The 16,008-nt window shown below is 41.6% G+C and overlaps 2 protein-coding genes across 4 annotated transcripts in view; one reads left to right on the plus strand and one right to left on the minus strand.

Moving 5' to 3' along the window:
- The window catches only part of LOC137373011 (complement factor H-like), a 621,771-nt gene that overhangs the window by 248,722 nt on the left and 357,041 nt on the right, over window positions 1-16,008 (minus strand). The gene's annotated exons all lie outside the window — the stretch shown is intronic.
- The window catches only part of zbtb41 (zinc finger and BTB domain containing 41), a 39,924-nt gene that overhangs the window by 19,005 nt on the left and 4,911 nt on the right, over window positions 1-16,008 (plus strand). For 2 of the 3 annotated variants that reach the window (XM_068037703.1, XM_068037702.1), the window contains exons 6-10: window positions 263-392; window positions 782-877; window positions 4,204-4,310; window positions 8,552-8,657; window positions 12,873-12,961. In XM_068037703.1, coding sequence (XP_067893804.1) covers window positions 263-392; window positions 782-877; window positions 4,204-4,310; window positions 8,552-8,657; window positions 12,873-12,961 — 528 coding nt within the window. The remainder of the gene's footprint in view (window positions 1-262; window positions 393-781; window positions 878-4,203; window positions 4,311-8,551; window positions 8,658-12,872; window positions 12,962-16,008) is intronic. The other variant, XM_068037704.1, reaches the window with a different exon arrangement.

The following is a 16,008-nucleotide window of genomic DNA, read 5'->3' on the forward strand; positions in this document are numbered from 1 at the left end:
TAAAACATTCAAGTAAAGCATCCTGTAGTTACAATAAATGCACTTTTGCAAATGTAAATATTCTATATTCAGGATGATGCACTGTAGAGATTTAGCATAGGTCATTGTCTACAGACTAGTTGCTATTTTTTTCCCCCAATTTGAATAGAGTTAAACGTAATACAGTAAAATTTTGACCATTTGGTACTGCAAAACTTCAGACTAATGATCGAGGACTTGTAACTTGAAACTAGCATGACTAATTTTATTTCTCATTTTTCAGGGCCTTTTCCCTGTGATATTTGTGGTCGTCAGTTTAATGATACTGGGAACCTCAAGCGGCATATTGAATGCACTCATGGAGGAAAAAGAAAGTGGACTTGTTTTATTTGTGGCAAGTCTGTAAGGGAAAGGTAAAACTAGATATGGTAAATTAGTTGCAGTTTTTAGGCTCTTTTGGAGAAAGTAATTTTATATTTAGTTAACTTTTAATATTTAGTAAAAAAAAATTAAACCAGTATTTCTCAATCTAACACTGATGGGCTATTTTCTTAATACTGTATGATGCAAGTAAAAATATAGTGACGTTCAAAAGGCAATATTCATTTACCATACATGCTGTTGAGGGGCTCGTCTTATTTTATTCCTTCTGTTCTATCTTTATGAGTCATAAGGCTGAAGTGAGTCTGTAATCTTAATACCCATCATTTGACTGTAATTGATAAATAATGAAATGAAAGTCAAGAAAGTATACACTTTGAGAGATCTTTTATTTTCCCATTTTATTTTTTAAAAAGTACAGAACTACATTAAAAGAACATCTTCGAATCCATAGTGGAGAAAAGCCACATCTGTGCAGCATTTGTGGACAGAGTTTCCGTCATGGTAGTTCATACAGGTAATAAAATTCAGGAATAAGAAAAGGCTCTTCCTCGGACTCTATACAACCAATAACCCTTCCCTAATCACTTCCCAATTTCTAATGTAATGCAATAAAACTCCAGAATATTCATTCATCTTGCATTTTTTTTATTCTACTCTGACCTGCTTTCCACTAAAGACAACATACCCTGGTCCCTTGAACACAAAAAATTATCAGCACAGATTTTCCAGTCAGCATTATTTTAACAGGGTGACAATCCATTTTATTTTAAATGTGTCTGTGGAGTATTCTTGGTCTTACCAAGGACATGTAAGCATCATTTCAAGTTAATTTTTCATTAGTTACTATTTTTTAAAAGTTATTTTCTCTCCTTTTCCCTTTCATGGCTTACTTGCAATGCAAACAATCTCTTTCCAAGAAAGCAGTAGGTAACCTGTATTCATGCTACAAATGGCCCATAGCAGGTATGTGGATGTGATCCAGCATTGCTCACGCTTGGTTCACAGTGTTCTGACTGTGATTGGGACGTTGTGCATGGAATTATGGATACAAACTGCAATACTACCACTCTTGGGCATTGTATCTCGTTATTCTAAGACACCATACAATTTTGCAGATTAAATATATGTTTTTAAATTTGGGAGTACTTGAAACATTTCATGCTTAGCTTTTTGTGCTCAGTTATTGAATATTGTAATACACTTCTAATTGGAAACTCGCCCACTGGGAAACTGACAGGAACTGATTTTACATCATCAAGAAATGCTGGATTCACTCAGCAGGTCTGGCAGCATCTGTGGAAAGAGAAGCAGAGTTAACGTTTCGGGTCAGTGACCCTTCTTCGGAAGGGTCCGAAGAAGGGTCACTGACCCGAAACGTTAACTCTGCTTCTCTTTCCACAGATGCTGCCAGACCTGCTGAGTGAATCCAGCATTTCTTGTTATTGTTTCAGATTTCCAGCATCCGCAGTATTTTGCTTTGATTTTACATCATGCCTGGTTTTATTCTGCATTAAAGTCAATTGAGAGTAATATTGAGCGGGGTGTAAAACCAGTGTTCCACTGGTTTAAAATGATCCCGAAATGTACTTTTTTGTTCTGAAAATATAAATTAAACAGAAAAGAAAATGATTTTCACCTGCCAATTATAACTCCCAGCTCAGCGGGGGCACTACATACTCGGGATTAAGAGAGGAAGGGTGGTCACGCATGCACCCAACGTATTCCTGCCTTTCATCACCTTAGCTGGCCTCAGATCCAGCACAGGTGGACTGCCCAGCCACAGACAAGCGGAGGATCCCCTTGACAGTTAAAAGTTGTGAACTGATGACTAGCCCCACTATTATACCGGAGTGAGAGTCAGCAGACAGGTCAGGGTAAGGAATTTAATTTAACTTTTCTGTGGAATCCTTATGGAGCAGGAGTGCTATCCTGTGAGTGCAGGGAGTCTTTGGGTTTCCCCAACCCCAGACTTGCCTCTCTGTTCCAGTGCCTGTATCTTCTGCCAAACCCCCTTCTCAGCACTAACTTCATGCAGGGGATTGTTCTCTTGGATCCCAAGCACCCCTTGGGCTTCTGACCTAATTTCTACTCCCACCGGCCTTGACAACAATCCCTCCTGTTTCAGACGAGTAATGAGAACATCACTGATTTGTTTCAATGAGGGCTGGGGCTCACACTGAACTCTGTGCTTGAGTTTCCCTCCTGTCCAGTCGAAGAAAAAGATCTCCATCTACTGTAGTGGGAGCTGAGTGCGAATCTTTGACTGTTAAGAATTATCTGCAATATTGTTCTTTAATATGATCAAATTTATTTCCCTATAAAGTGCATAGGGAAGTTCTATTAATTGTGTTTTTACATAGTAGGGGACAACTTTGGGTATGACAGGGTAGTTTTCCTTCTATTTCAAGTTAGTTGCTTGATGGGGTTGTCTTGTTAACATTCTTGTATGTACATGAGAGTTTTGAACAGTTACTGAATGTGATTGCTCAGAGCTTGATAGTGGATTATGCCAAGTGAAGTTATTGATGTTTTATTTATTCAGTGTTTGAAAAAGCAGGAAATGTTCAGTAGATTATAGTAAATTTCCTATACTGCACAGAGGATACTCTTTTGCATGGATAGAACATTATTATTATATTGCTTAAAATGGAATGTAGGTTTGTGTGCTTTGAAGGTCGAAAGGTACAAGATGATGAAATGCATAGATAGAGTGGATAGCCAGAGACCTTTTCCCAGGGCGGAAAGGGCTATCACTAGGGGGCATAATTTTAAGGTGATTGGAGGAAGGTTTAGGGGAGATGTCAGAGGTAGGTTCTTTACACAGAGAGTGGTGGGTGCGTGGAATGCACTGCCAGCGGTGGTAGTAGAAGCAGATACATTAGGGACATTTAAGCGACTCTTGGATAGGTACATGGATAATAGTAGAATGAAGGGTATGTAGGTAGTTTGATCTTAGAGTAGGTTAAAGGGTTGGCACAACATCGTGGGCCGAAGGGCCTGTACTGTGCTGTACTGTTCTATGTTCTATGCTCAATTGTTCTGTATTCTTGATATGGATGTTGATTCACTGGTGGTCAGATTGCTGAGGAGAATCCTGGCTTTGACAGGCCAGTTAACAAGGTGGGAGACACTAAAATCAGAATGATGATGGGGAGAATGATTGTTCCTCATGCGTGAAAAAGAGTTGAAAAATCTTAAACTTTACACCTGTCTCTTAGTTTTATTGTTTATCTTTTGTATTTTAACTTGTTTCAATTATCTTAATAAAGTGGAAGTTAGAAAGTCAGTCATAGAAATAGAATGACTGAATTAGATTGATAGAGTAAATTTGCCACGGTTAGAATAAATTTGCTAATAAAATTAAAAATAAATAAATAATAACTTAAAAAAATTTAAAAGTGACACAATGTCAGTAGGAAATGCTTAAATTAAGATGTATTGCTTTAATATTGAGTTTTTTTGTTTTATGCGCATAGTTTATTCGTATTCATAGTTACCTTGTGGTCTTGCGTAGTGAATTCAGAGTGCTTTCTGTAATCCTTTAGTAGTAGGGGCAACTATCTGATATTTATCATGTTTATTGGAAGGGCATTAATTATATTCTGCAGTTAGATCCTGTGCTATTCATTGCCTTAACTTTATTATAAAAATGAATAATAGCTTTCTTGAAACATTTCTGAATGAAAGGAATTTATTTACAGTGATGATAAATGCAACTGTTGCTCACAGTTCTGTTTTTTAAATCATTTTAATTATATGTTTATGACATGTTAAGATTCATGAAGTCAATGTGTAGCAAGAAATGTTATTTGAAATATTTACAAATCTGCATGTTTCTAGACTACATCTCCGGGTGCACCATGATGACAAGCGCTATGAATGTGAAGAATGTGGGAAAACCTTCATTCGCCATGACCATCTTACGAAACACAAAAAAACCCATTCAGGTAAAGTGTTTCAGTAGCTCAAGCACACTGTCAAAAGGGGAAATGGGTGTCTTGATAGCTGCAGCCTATACCTGAACGGTTGTTAGCTAGCTGGTTAGAAGAGTGGTTCTCCATAATTTTTTCTGTCCCTACCTACTAATTACTGAAGTACCAAATCATAGAGTGATAAAGTCATAGAGTTATACAGCACAGAAACAGGCCCTTCGGCTCACCATGTCCACGCCAGCCATCAAGCCTATCTATTCTAATCCCATTTTCCAGCACTTGGCCCATAGCCTTGTATGCTATGGCGTTTCAAGTGCTTATCTAAATACTTCTTAAATGTTGTGAGGGTTCCTGCCTCAACCACCCCTTCAGGCAGTGTGTTCCAGATTCCAGCCACCCTCTGGGTGAAAATATTTTCCCTCAAATACCCTCTAAACCTCCTGCCCCTTACCTTAAATCTATGCCCCCTGGTTATTGACACCTCTGCTAAGGGAAAAAGTTTCTTCCTATCTACCCTATCCATGCCCCTCATAATTTTGTATACCTCAATCAGGTTCCCCCTCAGCCTTCACTGCTGTAAGGAAAATAACCCTCGCCTATCCAGTCTCTCTTCATAGCTGAAATGCTCAGGCCCAAGCAGCATCTTGGTGAATCTCCTCCGCACCCTCTCCAGTGCAATCACATCCTTCCTATAGTGTGGCGACCAGAACTGTACACAGTACTCCAGCTCTGGCCTAACTAGCATTTTATACAGCACCATCATAACCTCCCTGCTCTTATATTCTATGCCTCAGCTAATAAAGGCAAGTATCCCATCTGCCTTCCTAACCACGTTATCTATTTGTGCTGTTGCCTTCAGTAATCTACCCTCTGACCCTCTGTACTTCCTAGGATCATATCATCCATTGTATATTCCCTTGCCTTGTTAGTCCTCCCAAAATGCGTCACCTCACACTTCTCAGGATTAAATCCCATTTGCCACTGCTCTGCCCATCTTACCAGGCCATCTATATCGTCCTGTAATCTAAGACTATCCTCCTCACTATTTATGACACAACCAATTTCCGTGCCATCTGCGAACTTACTGATCACACCTCCTGTATTCACGTCTAAATCATTAATGTGCACTACAAGCAACAAGGGTCCCAGCACCGATCCTTGGGGTACACCACTGGTCACAGGCTTCCAATTGCAAAAACAACATAAGAAATAGGAGCAGGAGTAGACCATTCAGCCCCTCAAGCCTGCCCCGCCAACCTTCGACCATCACCCTCTGCCTCCTGCCACTAAGCCAATTTTGGATCCAGTTTGCCAAATTGCCCTGGCTCTTACCTTCTTGACCAATCTCCCATGCAGGACCTTATCAAAAGCCTTACTGAATTCCATGTAGATTACATCAACTGCTTTACCCTCATCTACACACCTAGTCACCTCCTCGAAAAATTCAATCAAATTTGTTAGACGTGATCTTCCCCTGACAAAGCCATGCTGACTATCCTTGATTGATCCCTGCCTCTCCAAGTGGAGATTAATCATGTCCCTCAGAATTTTTTCCAATAGCTTCCCTACCACTGATGTTAGACTCACTGGCCTGTAACTACCTGGTTTATCCCGACTACCCTTCTTGAATAATGGTACCACATTCGCTGTCCTCCAGTCCACTGGCACTTCCCCTGTGGGCCAAAGAGGATTTGAAAATTTGTGTCAAAGCCCCTGCAATCTCCTCCCTTGCCTCACATAGCAGCCCTGGGATACATCTCATCTGGGCCTGAGGATTTATCCACTTTTAAGCCCGCTAAAACCGCTAATACCTCCTCCCTTTCAATGCTAATTTGTTCAAGTATATCACAGTCCCCCTCGCTGATCTTACACCTACATCGTCCTTCTCCATAGTGAACACAGATGAAAAGTAATCATTTAAAACCTCACCTATGTTCTCCGGCTTCACACACACATTACCACTTTGGTCCTTAATGGGGCCCTACTCTTTCCCTGGTTATCCTCTTGCCCTTAATATACTTATAAAACGCCTTGGGATTTTCCTTTATCTTGCCTGCCAGTGTTTTTTCATGCCTCCTCTTCGCTCTCCTAATTACTTTTTTTAAGTACCCCCGCTACACTTTCTATACTCCTCTAGGGCCTTCACTGTTTTCAGCCCTCTGAATCTGCCATAAGCCTCCTTTTTCTTTTCCTTGTCCAATCCTCTATATCCCTTGACATCCAGGGTTCCGTGGACTTATTGGTCTCACCCTTCACCTCTATGGGAACATGTTGGCCCTGAACTCTCTCTATTTTCTTTTTGAATGACTCCCACTCATGTGATGTAGAATTTCCTACAAGTAGCTGCTCCCAGTCCACTTCAGCCAGATTCTGTTTTATCATATTGAATTTGGCCTTCCCCCAATTCAGTACCTTTATTTCCAGTTCACCTTTGTCCTTTTCCATAACTACCTTAAATCTTACAGAGTTATGGTCACTATTCCCAAAATGCTTCCCTAAAGACACTACTACCACTTGTCTGGCTTCATTCCCTAAGATTAGGTCCAGTACTGTTCCCTTCCCTTGTAGGACTTTCTACGTGCTGGCTCAAAAAGATCTCCTGGATGCACTTTATGAATTCCGCCCCCTTTAAGCCTTTTGCACCAAGACTATCCCAGTTCATACTGGGGAAGTTGAAATCCCCGACTATTATTACCTTATTATTTTTACACCTCTCTGAGATTTGCCTACATATCTGCTCCTCTATTTATCCCTTCTGTTTGGAGGCCTGTAGTACATTCCCAGTCAAGTGATTGCCCTCTTTTTGTTTTTAAGTTCTACCCGTATGGCCTCATTTGAGGAACCTTCTCAGATATCATCCCTCCTTAGCGCAGTAATTGACTCCTTGATCAAAAGTGCAATGCCACCTCCTCTATTACATCCACCTCTGTCACGTCTGAAGATTCTATACCCTGGAATATTAAACTGCTAGTCCTGCCCTTCCCTGAACCATGTCTCTGTGATAGCAATAATATTATATTCCCATGTGTTAATCAACGCCCTTAATTCATCTGCCTTACTTTTATTTTATTTAGAGATACAGCACTGAAACAGGCCCTTCGGCCCACCGAGTCTGTGCCGACCATCAACCACCCATTTATACTAATCCTATACTAATTCCATATTCCTACCACATCCCCATCTGTCCCTATATTTTCCTACCACCTACCTATACTAGGGGCAATTTATAATGTCCAATTTACCTAACAACCTGCAAGTCTTTGGCATGTGGGAGGAAACCGGAGTACCCGGAGGAAACCCACGCAGACACAGGGAGAACTTGCAAACTCCACACAGGCAGTACCCAGAATTGAACCCGGGTCCCTGGAGCTGTGAGGCTGCGGTGCTAACCACTGCGGCACTGTGCCGCCCTTGTAAGACTCCTTGTGTCAAAATAGATGCAATCCAGCCTTGCATTATTCGCTTGTGCTTTAACAGGTCTATATTTGCTCTGCCTTCCAGACTGACTCAGTTTCTCTCCTATATTTGGCTGTGCATCACCCCCTACTGTACCTCCACTCTGTATCCCATCCCCCTCCAACAGCACGAGCAAACCTCCCAGCAAGGATGTAGGTTCCGTTCCAGTTCAGGTGCAACCCTTTCCGACTTGTACAGGTCCTACCTTCGCCAGAAACAGAACCAGTGATCCAGGAAACTAAAGCCCTCTCTTCTGCACCATTTGTTCAGCCACGCATTCATCTGCTCTATCCTCCCATTCCTATACTCACTAGCACGTAGCACCGGGAGTAATTCAGAGATTACAACCTTTGAGCTCCTGCTTTTTAATCTGCTATCTAGCTCCCTAAATTCATGTTGCAGGATCTCATCCCTCTTTCTACCTATACCGTTGGTCGTTGGTACCAATGTGAACCATGACCTCTGACTATTCACCCTTCCCCTTCAGAATGTCCTGCAGCCGCTCCGTGACATCCTTGACTCTATCATAAATGATAGTTGTTTTTTTCTCATCTTTGCCCCTAATGTGTTTAAAATTTCTAATTCCTGCATTGCATATTGAATTCATGTAAAGACACACTTTAATTTTCTGGATTTAACATCCCTATCCATTTTAGTTTCCTCAAGAATATTTTGATGACTTTACCATTTCTTTTGTCTGGGGCGTTTAACATTTGTTCAAGTAGAGACGATGCTGTTGTATTCACAGTAACCCATTTCACATAATGATATTCAATTTTCTTTGTGTTTTCTCTCCAAAGGAGAAAAAGCTCATCAGTGTGAAGAATGTGGAAAGTGTTTTGGCCGTAGGGATCATCTCAGTGTTCATTACAGAAGTGTCCATTTGGGCGAAAAAGTCTGGCAGAAGTAAGTCAAATACTGCTCCTAATTTGGAGTTAATTTCAAACAACAATCTGTAACTTGATAATTATGGGGAACGAAATCTCTTGTGATATTTAAATTGTATAATTCAAATTACTAGATGATTAGATTTTTTCCCACCAAAACCCTCCTTTTTCTTTCTCCCCTTCCTTTTCCCTCCAGTCCCCTTCCCTCTTGCCCCATTTTCTCTCTGCTTCCCTTTTTTTAAGTAAATTCATGGGGTGTGGACAACGCTGGCTAGACCAACATTTATTACCCATCCCTAATTGCCTTTGAGAAGGTGATGGTGAGCTGCCTTCTTGAACCACTGCAGTCCATGTGGGGTAGGTACACCCACGGTGCTGATGGGAAGGGGTTCCAGGATTTTGACCCAGCGACACTGAAGGAACGGCGATATAGTTCCAAGTCAGGATGGTGTGTGGCTTGGGGGGGATCTTGCTTTTGGTGATGTTCCCATGCATTTGCTGCTCTTGTCCTTCTAGTTGGTAGAGGTCGCGGGTTTAGAAGGTGCTGTCTAAGGAGCCTTGGTGAGACGTTGCAGTGAATTTTGTAGATGGTACACACTGCTACCACTGTTCTTTGGTGGTGGAGGGAGTGTATGTTTGTGGATGGGGTGCCAATCAAACGGGCCGCTTTGTCCTGGATGGTGTCGAGCTTCTTGAGTGTTGTTGGAGCTGCACCCATCCAGGCAATTGGAGAGTATTCCATCACACTCCTGGCTTCTACCTTGTAGATGGTGGACAGGCTTTGGGGAGTCAGGAGGTGGGTTACTCGCCTCAGGATTCCTAGCCTCTGACCTGCTTTTGTAGCCAGGGTATTTATATGGCTACTCCAGTTCAGTTTCTGGTCAATGGTCACCCCTAGGATGTTGCTAGTGGGGGATTCAGCGATCATAATGCCATTGAATGTCAAGGGCAGATGGTTAGATTCTCTCTTGTTGGAAATGGTCATTGCCTGGCACTTGTGTGGCGCGAATGTTACTTGCCACTTATCAGCCCAAGTCTGGATATTGTCCAGGTCTTGCTGCATTTCTGCTTTTAACTGAGGAGTCACAAATGGTGCTGAACATTGTGCAATTATCAGCGAATATCCCCACATCTGTCCTTATGATTGAAGGAAGGTCATTGATGAAGCAGCTGAAGATGGTTGGGCCTAGGACACGACCCTGAGGAACTCCTGCAGTGATGTCCTGGAGCTGAGATGATTGATCTCGAGCAACCACAACCATCTTCCTTTGTGCTCGGTATGAATCCAACCAACAGAGAGTTTTCCCCCTGATTCCCATTGACTCCAGTTTTGTTAGGGTTCCTTGATGCCATACTTGGTCAAATGCTGCCTTGATGTCAAGGGCAGTCACTCTCACCTCACCTGTTGAGTTCAGCTCTTTTGCCCATGTTTGAACCAAGGCTGAAATGAGGTCAGGAGCTGAGTGGCCCTGATGGAACCCAAACTGAGCGTCACTGAGCATGTTATTGCAAAGCAAGTGCCGCTCGATAGCATTGTTGATGACACCTTCCATCACTTTAGTGATGATTGAGAGTAGGCTGATGGGGAAGTAATTGGCTGGGTTGGACTTGTCCTGTTTTTTGTGTACAGGATATATCTGGGCAATTTTCCACATTGCTGGGTAGATGCCAGTGTTGTAGTTGTACTGGAACAGCTTGGCTAGCGTTGCGGCAAGTTCTGGAGCACAGAACCTTTCTTCTGACAATTTCTTCCCTCCCCCCACTCTCCTCACCCTAGTGTTGACTATTTTAATTTTCCAGCTTCTAAGAAAAATGCCCCTAACACGCGGTCTCATTTTATTATTTGCCTTCCCTCGTCTGCCATACATGATGATAATGACATCTTCACTAATTCCCATTATTGCCTAGCCTTCACCTTTAATGTCCTCATCCCTGGATCTCAGACAGTGTCACAACCTCGTTAGGCCCCAGTAGAACATAACCTCAAATCTGCAAATTGTAAACTTGAATATACCTTACATTCGTTTACCACATGTAGTGGCTTGAACACTGAAATTTACTGTCACTCCTCCCCGGCTAAATAGAGCTACTGCAAAATTAATTTAGACAGTAGAAATAATAGTGCAGAATAGGAGTTCAATCAGTAATCCCTTCCATTCTTCCCTGCCAACCCCCCCGCCCCCATTGCCATTTCTATCTTTCCTTCATACTTTAAACGGCAGGATTTCTTTGTGTCAAGACTGCAATATCTGTATCCTCTGGCATCATCCCAAGTTCCTTCAAGCAGCTACCAAACCAATCAACCAACTCCCCAAATAAAACATCTCGAAACCCTCAAACCTTTCTTCATTACTGCTCTATCTTAAATGTTTCCTTCCTCGTCAAAATCTTGGAACACATTTTTGTATCAGCCACATGCCCACCTCTGCTATCCCACTGTCTGGGACTCTGGAATCTGATTGCTGCCCCACCACAGAGCAGAGACTGTTCTTGTCAAATTCACAATCAGCAATCTCTGTGATTCATTGTCTTGACCCCTCTGCTGTCTTTGCTGTTGATCATTCTATCCTCCTCCAGCAGCTCATCCCAGCAGTCATCCTAACACTGTTTTCTTCCAGTTCCATTTGTACATGTCCCAGCAATCTTTCTATCCTTACACGGTCATGCCATTTCATTTTCTTCATTGCGCTACCCTTTTGTCACATCATCTATATAAAACAGCTTGCATATGCACTACCTCCAATTGCCTTTCCAACATTAAGACTTGGATGAGTCAAATTTTTCTTCAGCTTAACATTAGCAAGCAGAATTATTTCATTTTTCCACTCTCGATGCCTATGTGTCTCTGCTTTTTACTCTCAGTCTCCCTAGCTGTGTAGTGTATAAGTTGGGTGCACTGCTTGAGCTGAACTTCCTTCTTCTACTTGCACAGTCATCAGTAGTGTTCCCTTTTTCACAGTACCTGCTTCTGCCCTGCTTTCAGATTGCTGTAAGAGACTCTAATTCAAATCTTTATTAACCTGAGCTTGAATTTACATAACGTTTTCCTGCTGGCGTGCTTTCACTCACCCTGGAAACTCATTCAAACTGGAACTCATTCAGAATACTACTAATCATCTTCTTACCAGCTCAAAGCCACACATTTCCATTACTTGAGTCCTTCCATTTGTTCCCTCCGCTCCTATGAATCAATTTGAGGATTCTTATTCTCACCGAGCATCTCCATGGTCTCGCCCAACTGTATCTCAGTCACTAGTTCACACCATTATTTTTTCTGACATTTGTCTGGATTCCATTGTTGCTATCTTCTGTTTAAGCCTAGTGGAATACCTCCTGTAATTCATCTGCCTTATTTCTTCCCTCCCTACTTTCAAAACATTTCTGTTCAACTGCTCTTAACTCTATTTTGCCTATTTATCCCTCCCACTCAATGTCTGTCATCCTCTTCTTTGTAAAGCACCTTTCTATTTTGAGTAGCTTGAAAAAAGATGGAGCAGCAGGAGGAGAGATCCATATTGTCCCAAATGTACATAGAATCAAAAAACAATCCAGTGGTATGACTGTGCAAATTGTCCAAGACAGCCTAGAGTGCAAAGAAATCCCCTTATCTAGAGATTTAACTCACCTGTGCATACATTGTAGTTACCTGTCACTTGACAGACCCTTTCTCCAGAAGCTGTGCAAAAGTTACAGGACTATTGGAATTATTTAGGTGCATCCATTGGGCCTTATCGTGATCCACCTGATAACTTCTGTGCGTCAAAAAAAATGCACAAATGAGACTGAGCAGAAGCTACTGTAGTGAAAAATAATAAACACTCCGAAGTGGAAAGCATGAGCAGACCTTGAATAAACCAGTGATGAAGGAAATAGTGCGTGAAACTTCAGGTTGTAATTACAGAATTTGACAATGTTAAAGAGGGCTGAATTGCTGCATCATATTCCTAATAAACTAAGAAATTTATTGCTACTGTTCCTTGAAAAACTGCTGTGGCAATTTTCATAGCTTTTGGAAAAAAATATAAAATGCAAGAGCACTGGCTCCTCAACCTGGATATTGTTAATAGAAGCAAGTCAGATATGTCTTCCGTTATTCCATTAAAATAGGTGAATAATTTGTAAAAGTGATGCAAATTATAATTGATCTGGATTAAACTTTTTTAATGGCAATTGAGTTTTCAATAAAATATTTTTTAACAAAAATATCCTTAACATTTTTCTTTACTAATTACAGGTACAAAGCTACTCTTCACCAATGTGAAGTATGCAAAAAAGAATTCAAAGGGAAATCAAGCTTGGATATGCATTTTAGGACACATTCAGGTATCCTGATAAGATAATTGTGACATCATTGAAGCTGTAATCTATTTAGTCTTTTTCTTTCGCTCTGTTTTTCTTTTCAAGTCTACTTTCAGTTCTCTTTTGAAAGCTATTACTGAATCTGCTTCCACCGTCCTTTCAGGCACTGCACGCAGGATCATTACAACTTGCTACATAAAAAAAATTCTCCTCAACCTCCCCCTGGTTCTTTGACAATTTCTATAAATCTGTATCGTCTGGTTACCGACCTGCCTGCCAATAGAAACAGGTTCTCCCTATCTGCTCTATTAAAACCCAACGCAATTTTGAACACTTCTATTAAAGCTCCCCTTAACTGACTCTGCTTCAGGGACAACAATCCCAGCTTCTCTTGTCTCTCCACATAACCAAAGTCTCTCATCCCTTGTACCATTCTAGTAGCTCTCCTCTGCACCTTTTCCAAGACCTTGACATCCTTCCTCAAACTCAATGAGCTATGCCACTGGAGAGTTTATTATTCTGCAACATCGTTACATGAAATGTTATAGTGTATTATTATTAGTATTAACATTACAAAGATTTTTTCAAGAATATTGTTTGAACCATGGTATCTTAAGATAACAAGCATTGCAGTATGCATTAATTCATCAGTGACAGCCTGTTCTCATCCTAGAGAATAGATGTGGCCATTTTGATCAGCAAACACTTAGCCTCCACACTGTGCTAGTTATCAGCTGCCTTAACATTTGTGACATAAACACAGACTCTTCTACACTTCACAAAGTGGCTTTCCTGAACGTTATTCTCCCCCTTTCATGGAAAGTGCAGTGATGGTAGGATGAGACCTTTAAATGAGTTCTGCTCACAGAATTGTTACAGCGCAGAAGGAGGCCATTCGGTCCATCGTGTCTGCACTGACTCTCTGAATCAGCAATTCACCTAAAGCCATTCCCCTGCCTTCCACCACCACCCCGCTCCCCCCCCCCCCCAACCCCCGTAATCCTGCACATTCTTCCTTTTTATATGACATTATAATTCTCCTGTGAAAGCCTTGATTGAACCTGCCTCCTCCACACTCTCAGGCAATGCATTCCAGACCTTAACCACTCTCCTTATGTCGCTTTTGCTTCTTTTGCTAATCACTTCAAATCTGTGCCCTCTAGTTCTTGATCTTTTCATGAGTGGGAACAGTTTTTCCCTACTCTGTCCAGATCCCTCATGATTTTGAATACCTCTATCAAATCTCCTCTCAGCCTTCTCTTCAGGGAAAACTGTCCGAACTTTCCAATCTGTCTTCAAGACTGAAGTTCCTCATCCCTGGAACCATTCTCATGAATTCTTTCTGTACTCTTTCCAGTGCCTTCACATCTTTCCTAAACTGCAGCGCCCAGAACTGGACGCAGTACTCCAGCTGAGGCCGAACTAGTATCTTATACAAGTTCAACATAACCTCCTTGCTCTTGTACTCTCTACCCCTCTTACATGCCTAGACAGCTACCTGCTTAAATGGGAAGTTTGTGAATGGCAGCTACTGTGATCTGTAAGCACTGGTTCAGTCACCTCGCTTCTTAGACATACATTGTGCTCTATACCCAGTAAGGAATGTATTTTCCTTTGTTTCTAGTTTGTTGGAATATAACGTCCCAAATTTAATGCCCTTCTTCTGAAGGACATTGTCATTTGATGCTGAGCATTTCTGCAGCAGTACAGAAACCAAGGTCAGCGTAGATTATAATGCTGTGTTCTTGGAGGTTCAGCGCTTTAGATTTACCAAGGGTATAATGATTTCTTCGGTCTGGAGATTGTGGACAGATAATGACAGAGGCCCTTACATATTTCAGCTCATTAATGCTAAGCTGCGAGTTTCCTAGGGTCCCTGTTCAAATGTCAGGTTAAGAATGTTGAAATTCAAATTGTAAGGTGCTATGGATGAAGGATCTGTCATTGGACCCATCAATCATCTCATCACAGTTATGCAGTTTCAACCTCCAAAGATATGCTGACTGTGAGTGATTTCAGCTCCAAGCTTGAGAGGGGTCATGACAGGATGGGCAAATTGCTCCACAATGGTCAAATAATGGCCTTCCAACAAATTTACAGGTAAGTTCCAAATCACATAACATGATTTCCCCTGCTCTGCTCCTGTCTGGCATTGCCTCTTGGACCCTGCTATTCCCCGAAAGTTCCAGTGTAGACTAACCACATTGGAGATGTGTCATTGTGCAGTGCCCCCATTTGTGGACCATTTTCCACTCCAAGTGCAAGATGCATGGGCTATGCTTGCAGATGGAAAGGCACCAGAAGGTGTATCAACCCTTTTAGCAGGCATGCGCTGCCCAATTCCTGGCAGACCCCCATTCGTACCCCTTCACTCTCACGTGAGGGGAGCCTGAAAGCATTGATGTGGGCTCCTAGCACATCTTGGGGCCATGTACTAGCTGAATCCAAAATTGAACAAGCCCCTTGACCATGTCTGCATAACCCAAGGGCCTGCCAATGAGTAGTATTACAGGAATGTGCAAAACCAGGTCAGAAATTCATGACATGCGTTGCAATTACCTTGCAGTTTGTGATACAGAATCAATCTGCAATGCACTATGACCTGAGAAAGAATGTGATAGCTTTTTGTTTTCTTTAGCATTACAGTCACAGGTTTCACTCTACAGTGTATATACTGGCAGAAATGTGGTATATGTAACTACCAATCACTAATTCTGGAAAAAGTGAAATTATTGTATTTTTGCTGAGGTACAGAGCCCCTTTTGATATTTAAGCTCAAGTGCCCACAACATTTATGGAAAAATTGTCTTTTGCATGCAGAGGTGTTGCCATCACTTCTGGGAAGTCTCCTAAAGATTTTATTGAGAGTCCTGAGAATTTACATTGAGGTCTTCTAATTCTGCATAATTGAGATGATTTAATTTGGTCTTGACTACATTCCTTAGTCCAGATATCCTCTTTAGTGCCAGTGATGACTTTCTTTTTGGAAAACAATAAAATAGTGATGAAAAATTGATCTAAGTAAGTCAAAAACTTTTTAAGGCTCAAATTAAAACATAGCCAAGGTGTTT

The sequence above is a fragment of the Heterodontus francisci genome, chromosome 8 (assembly GCF_036365525.1).
Source record: "Heterodontus francisci isolate sHetFra1 chromosome 8, sHetFra1.hap1, whole genome shotgun sequence".
Taxonomy (NCBI): Eukaryota; Metazoa; Chordata; class Chondrichthyes; order Heterodontiformes; family Heterodontidae; genus Heterodontus; species Heterodontus francisci.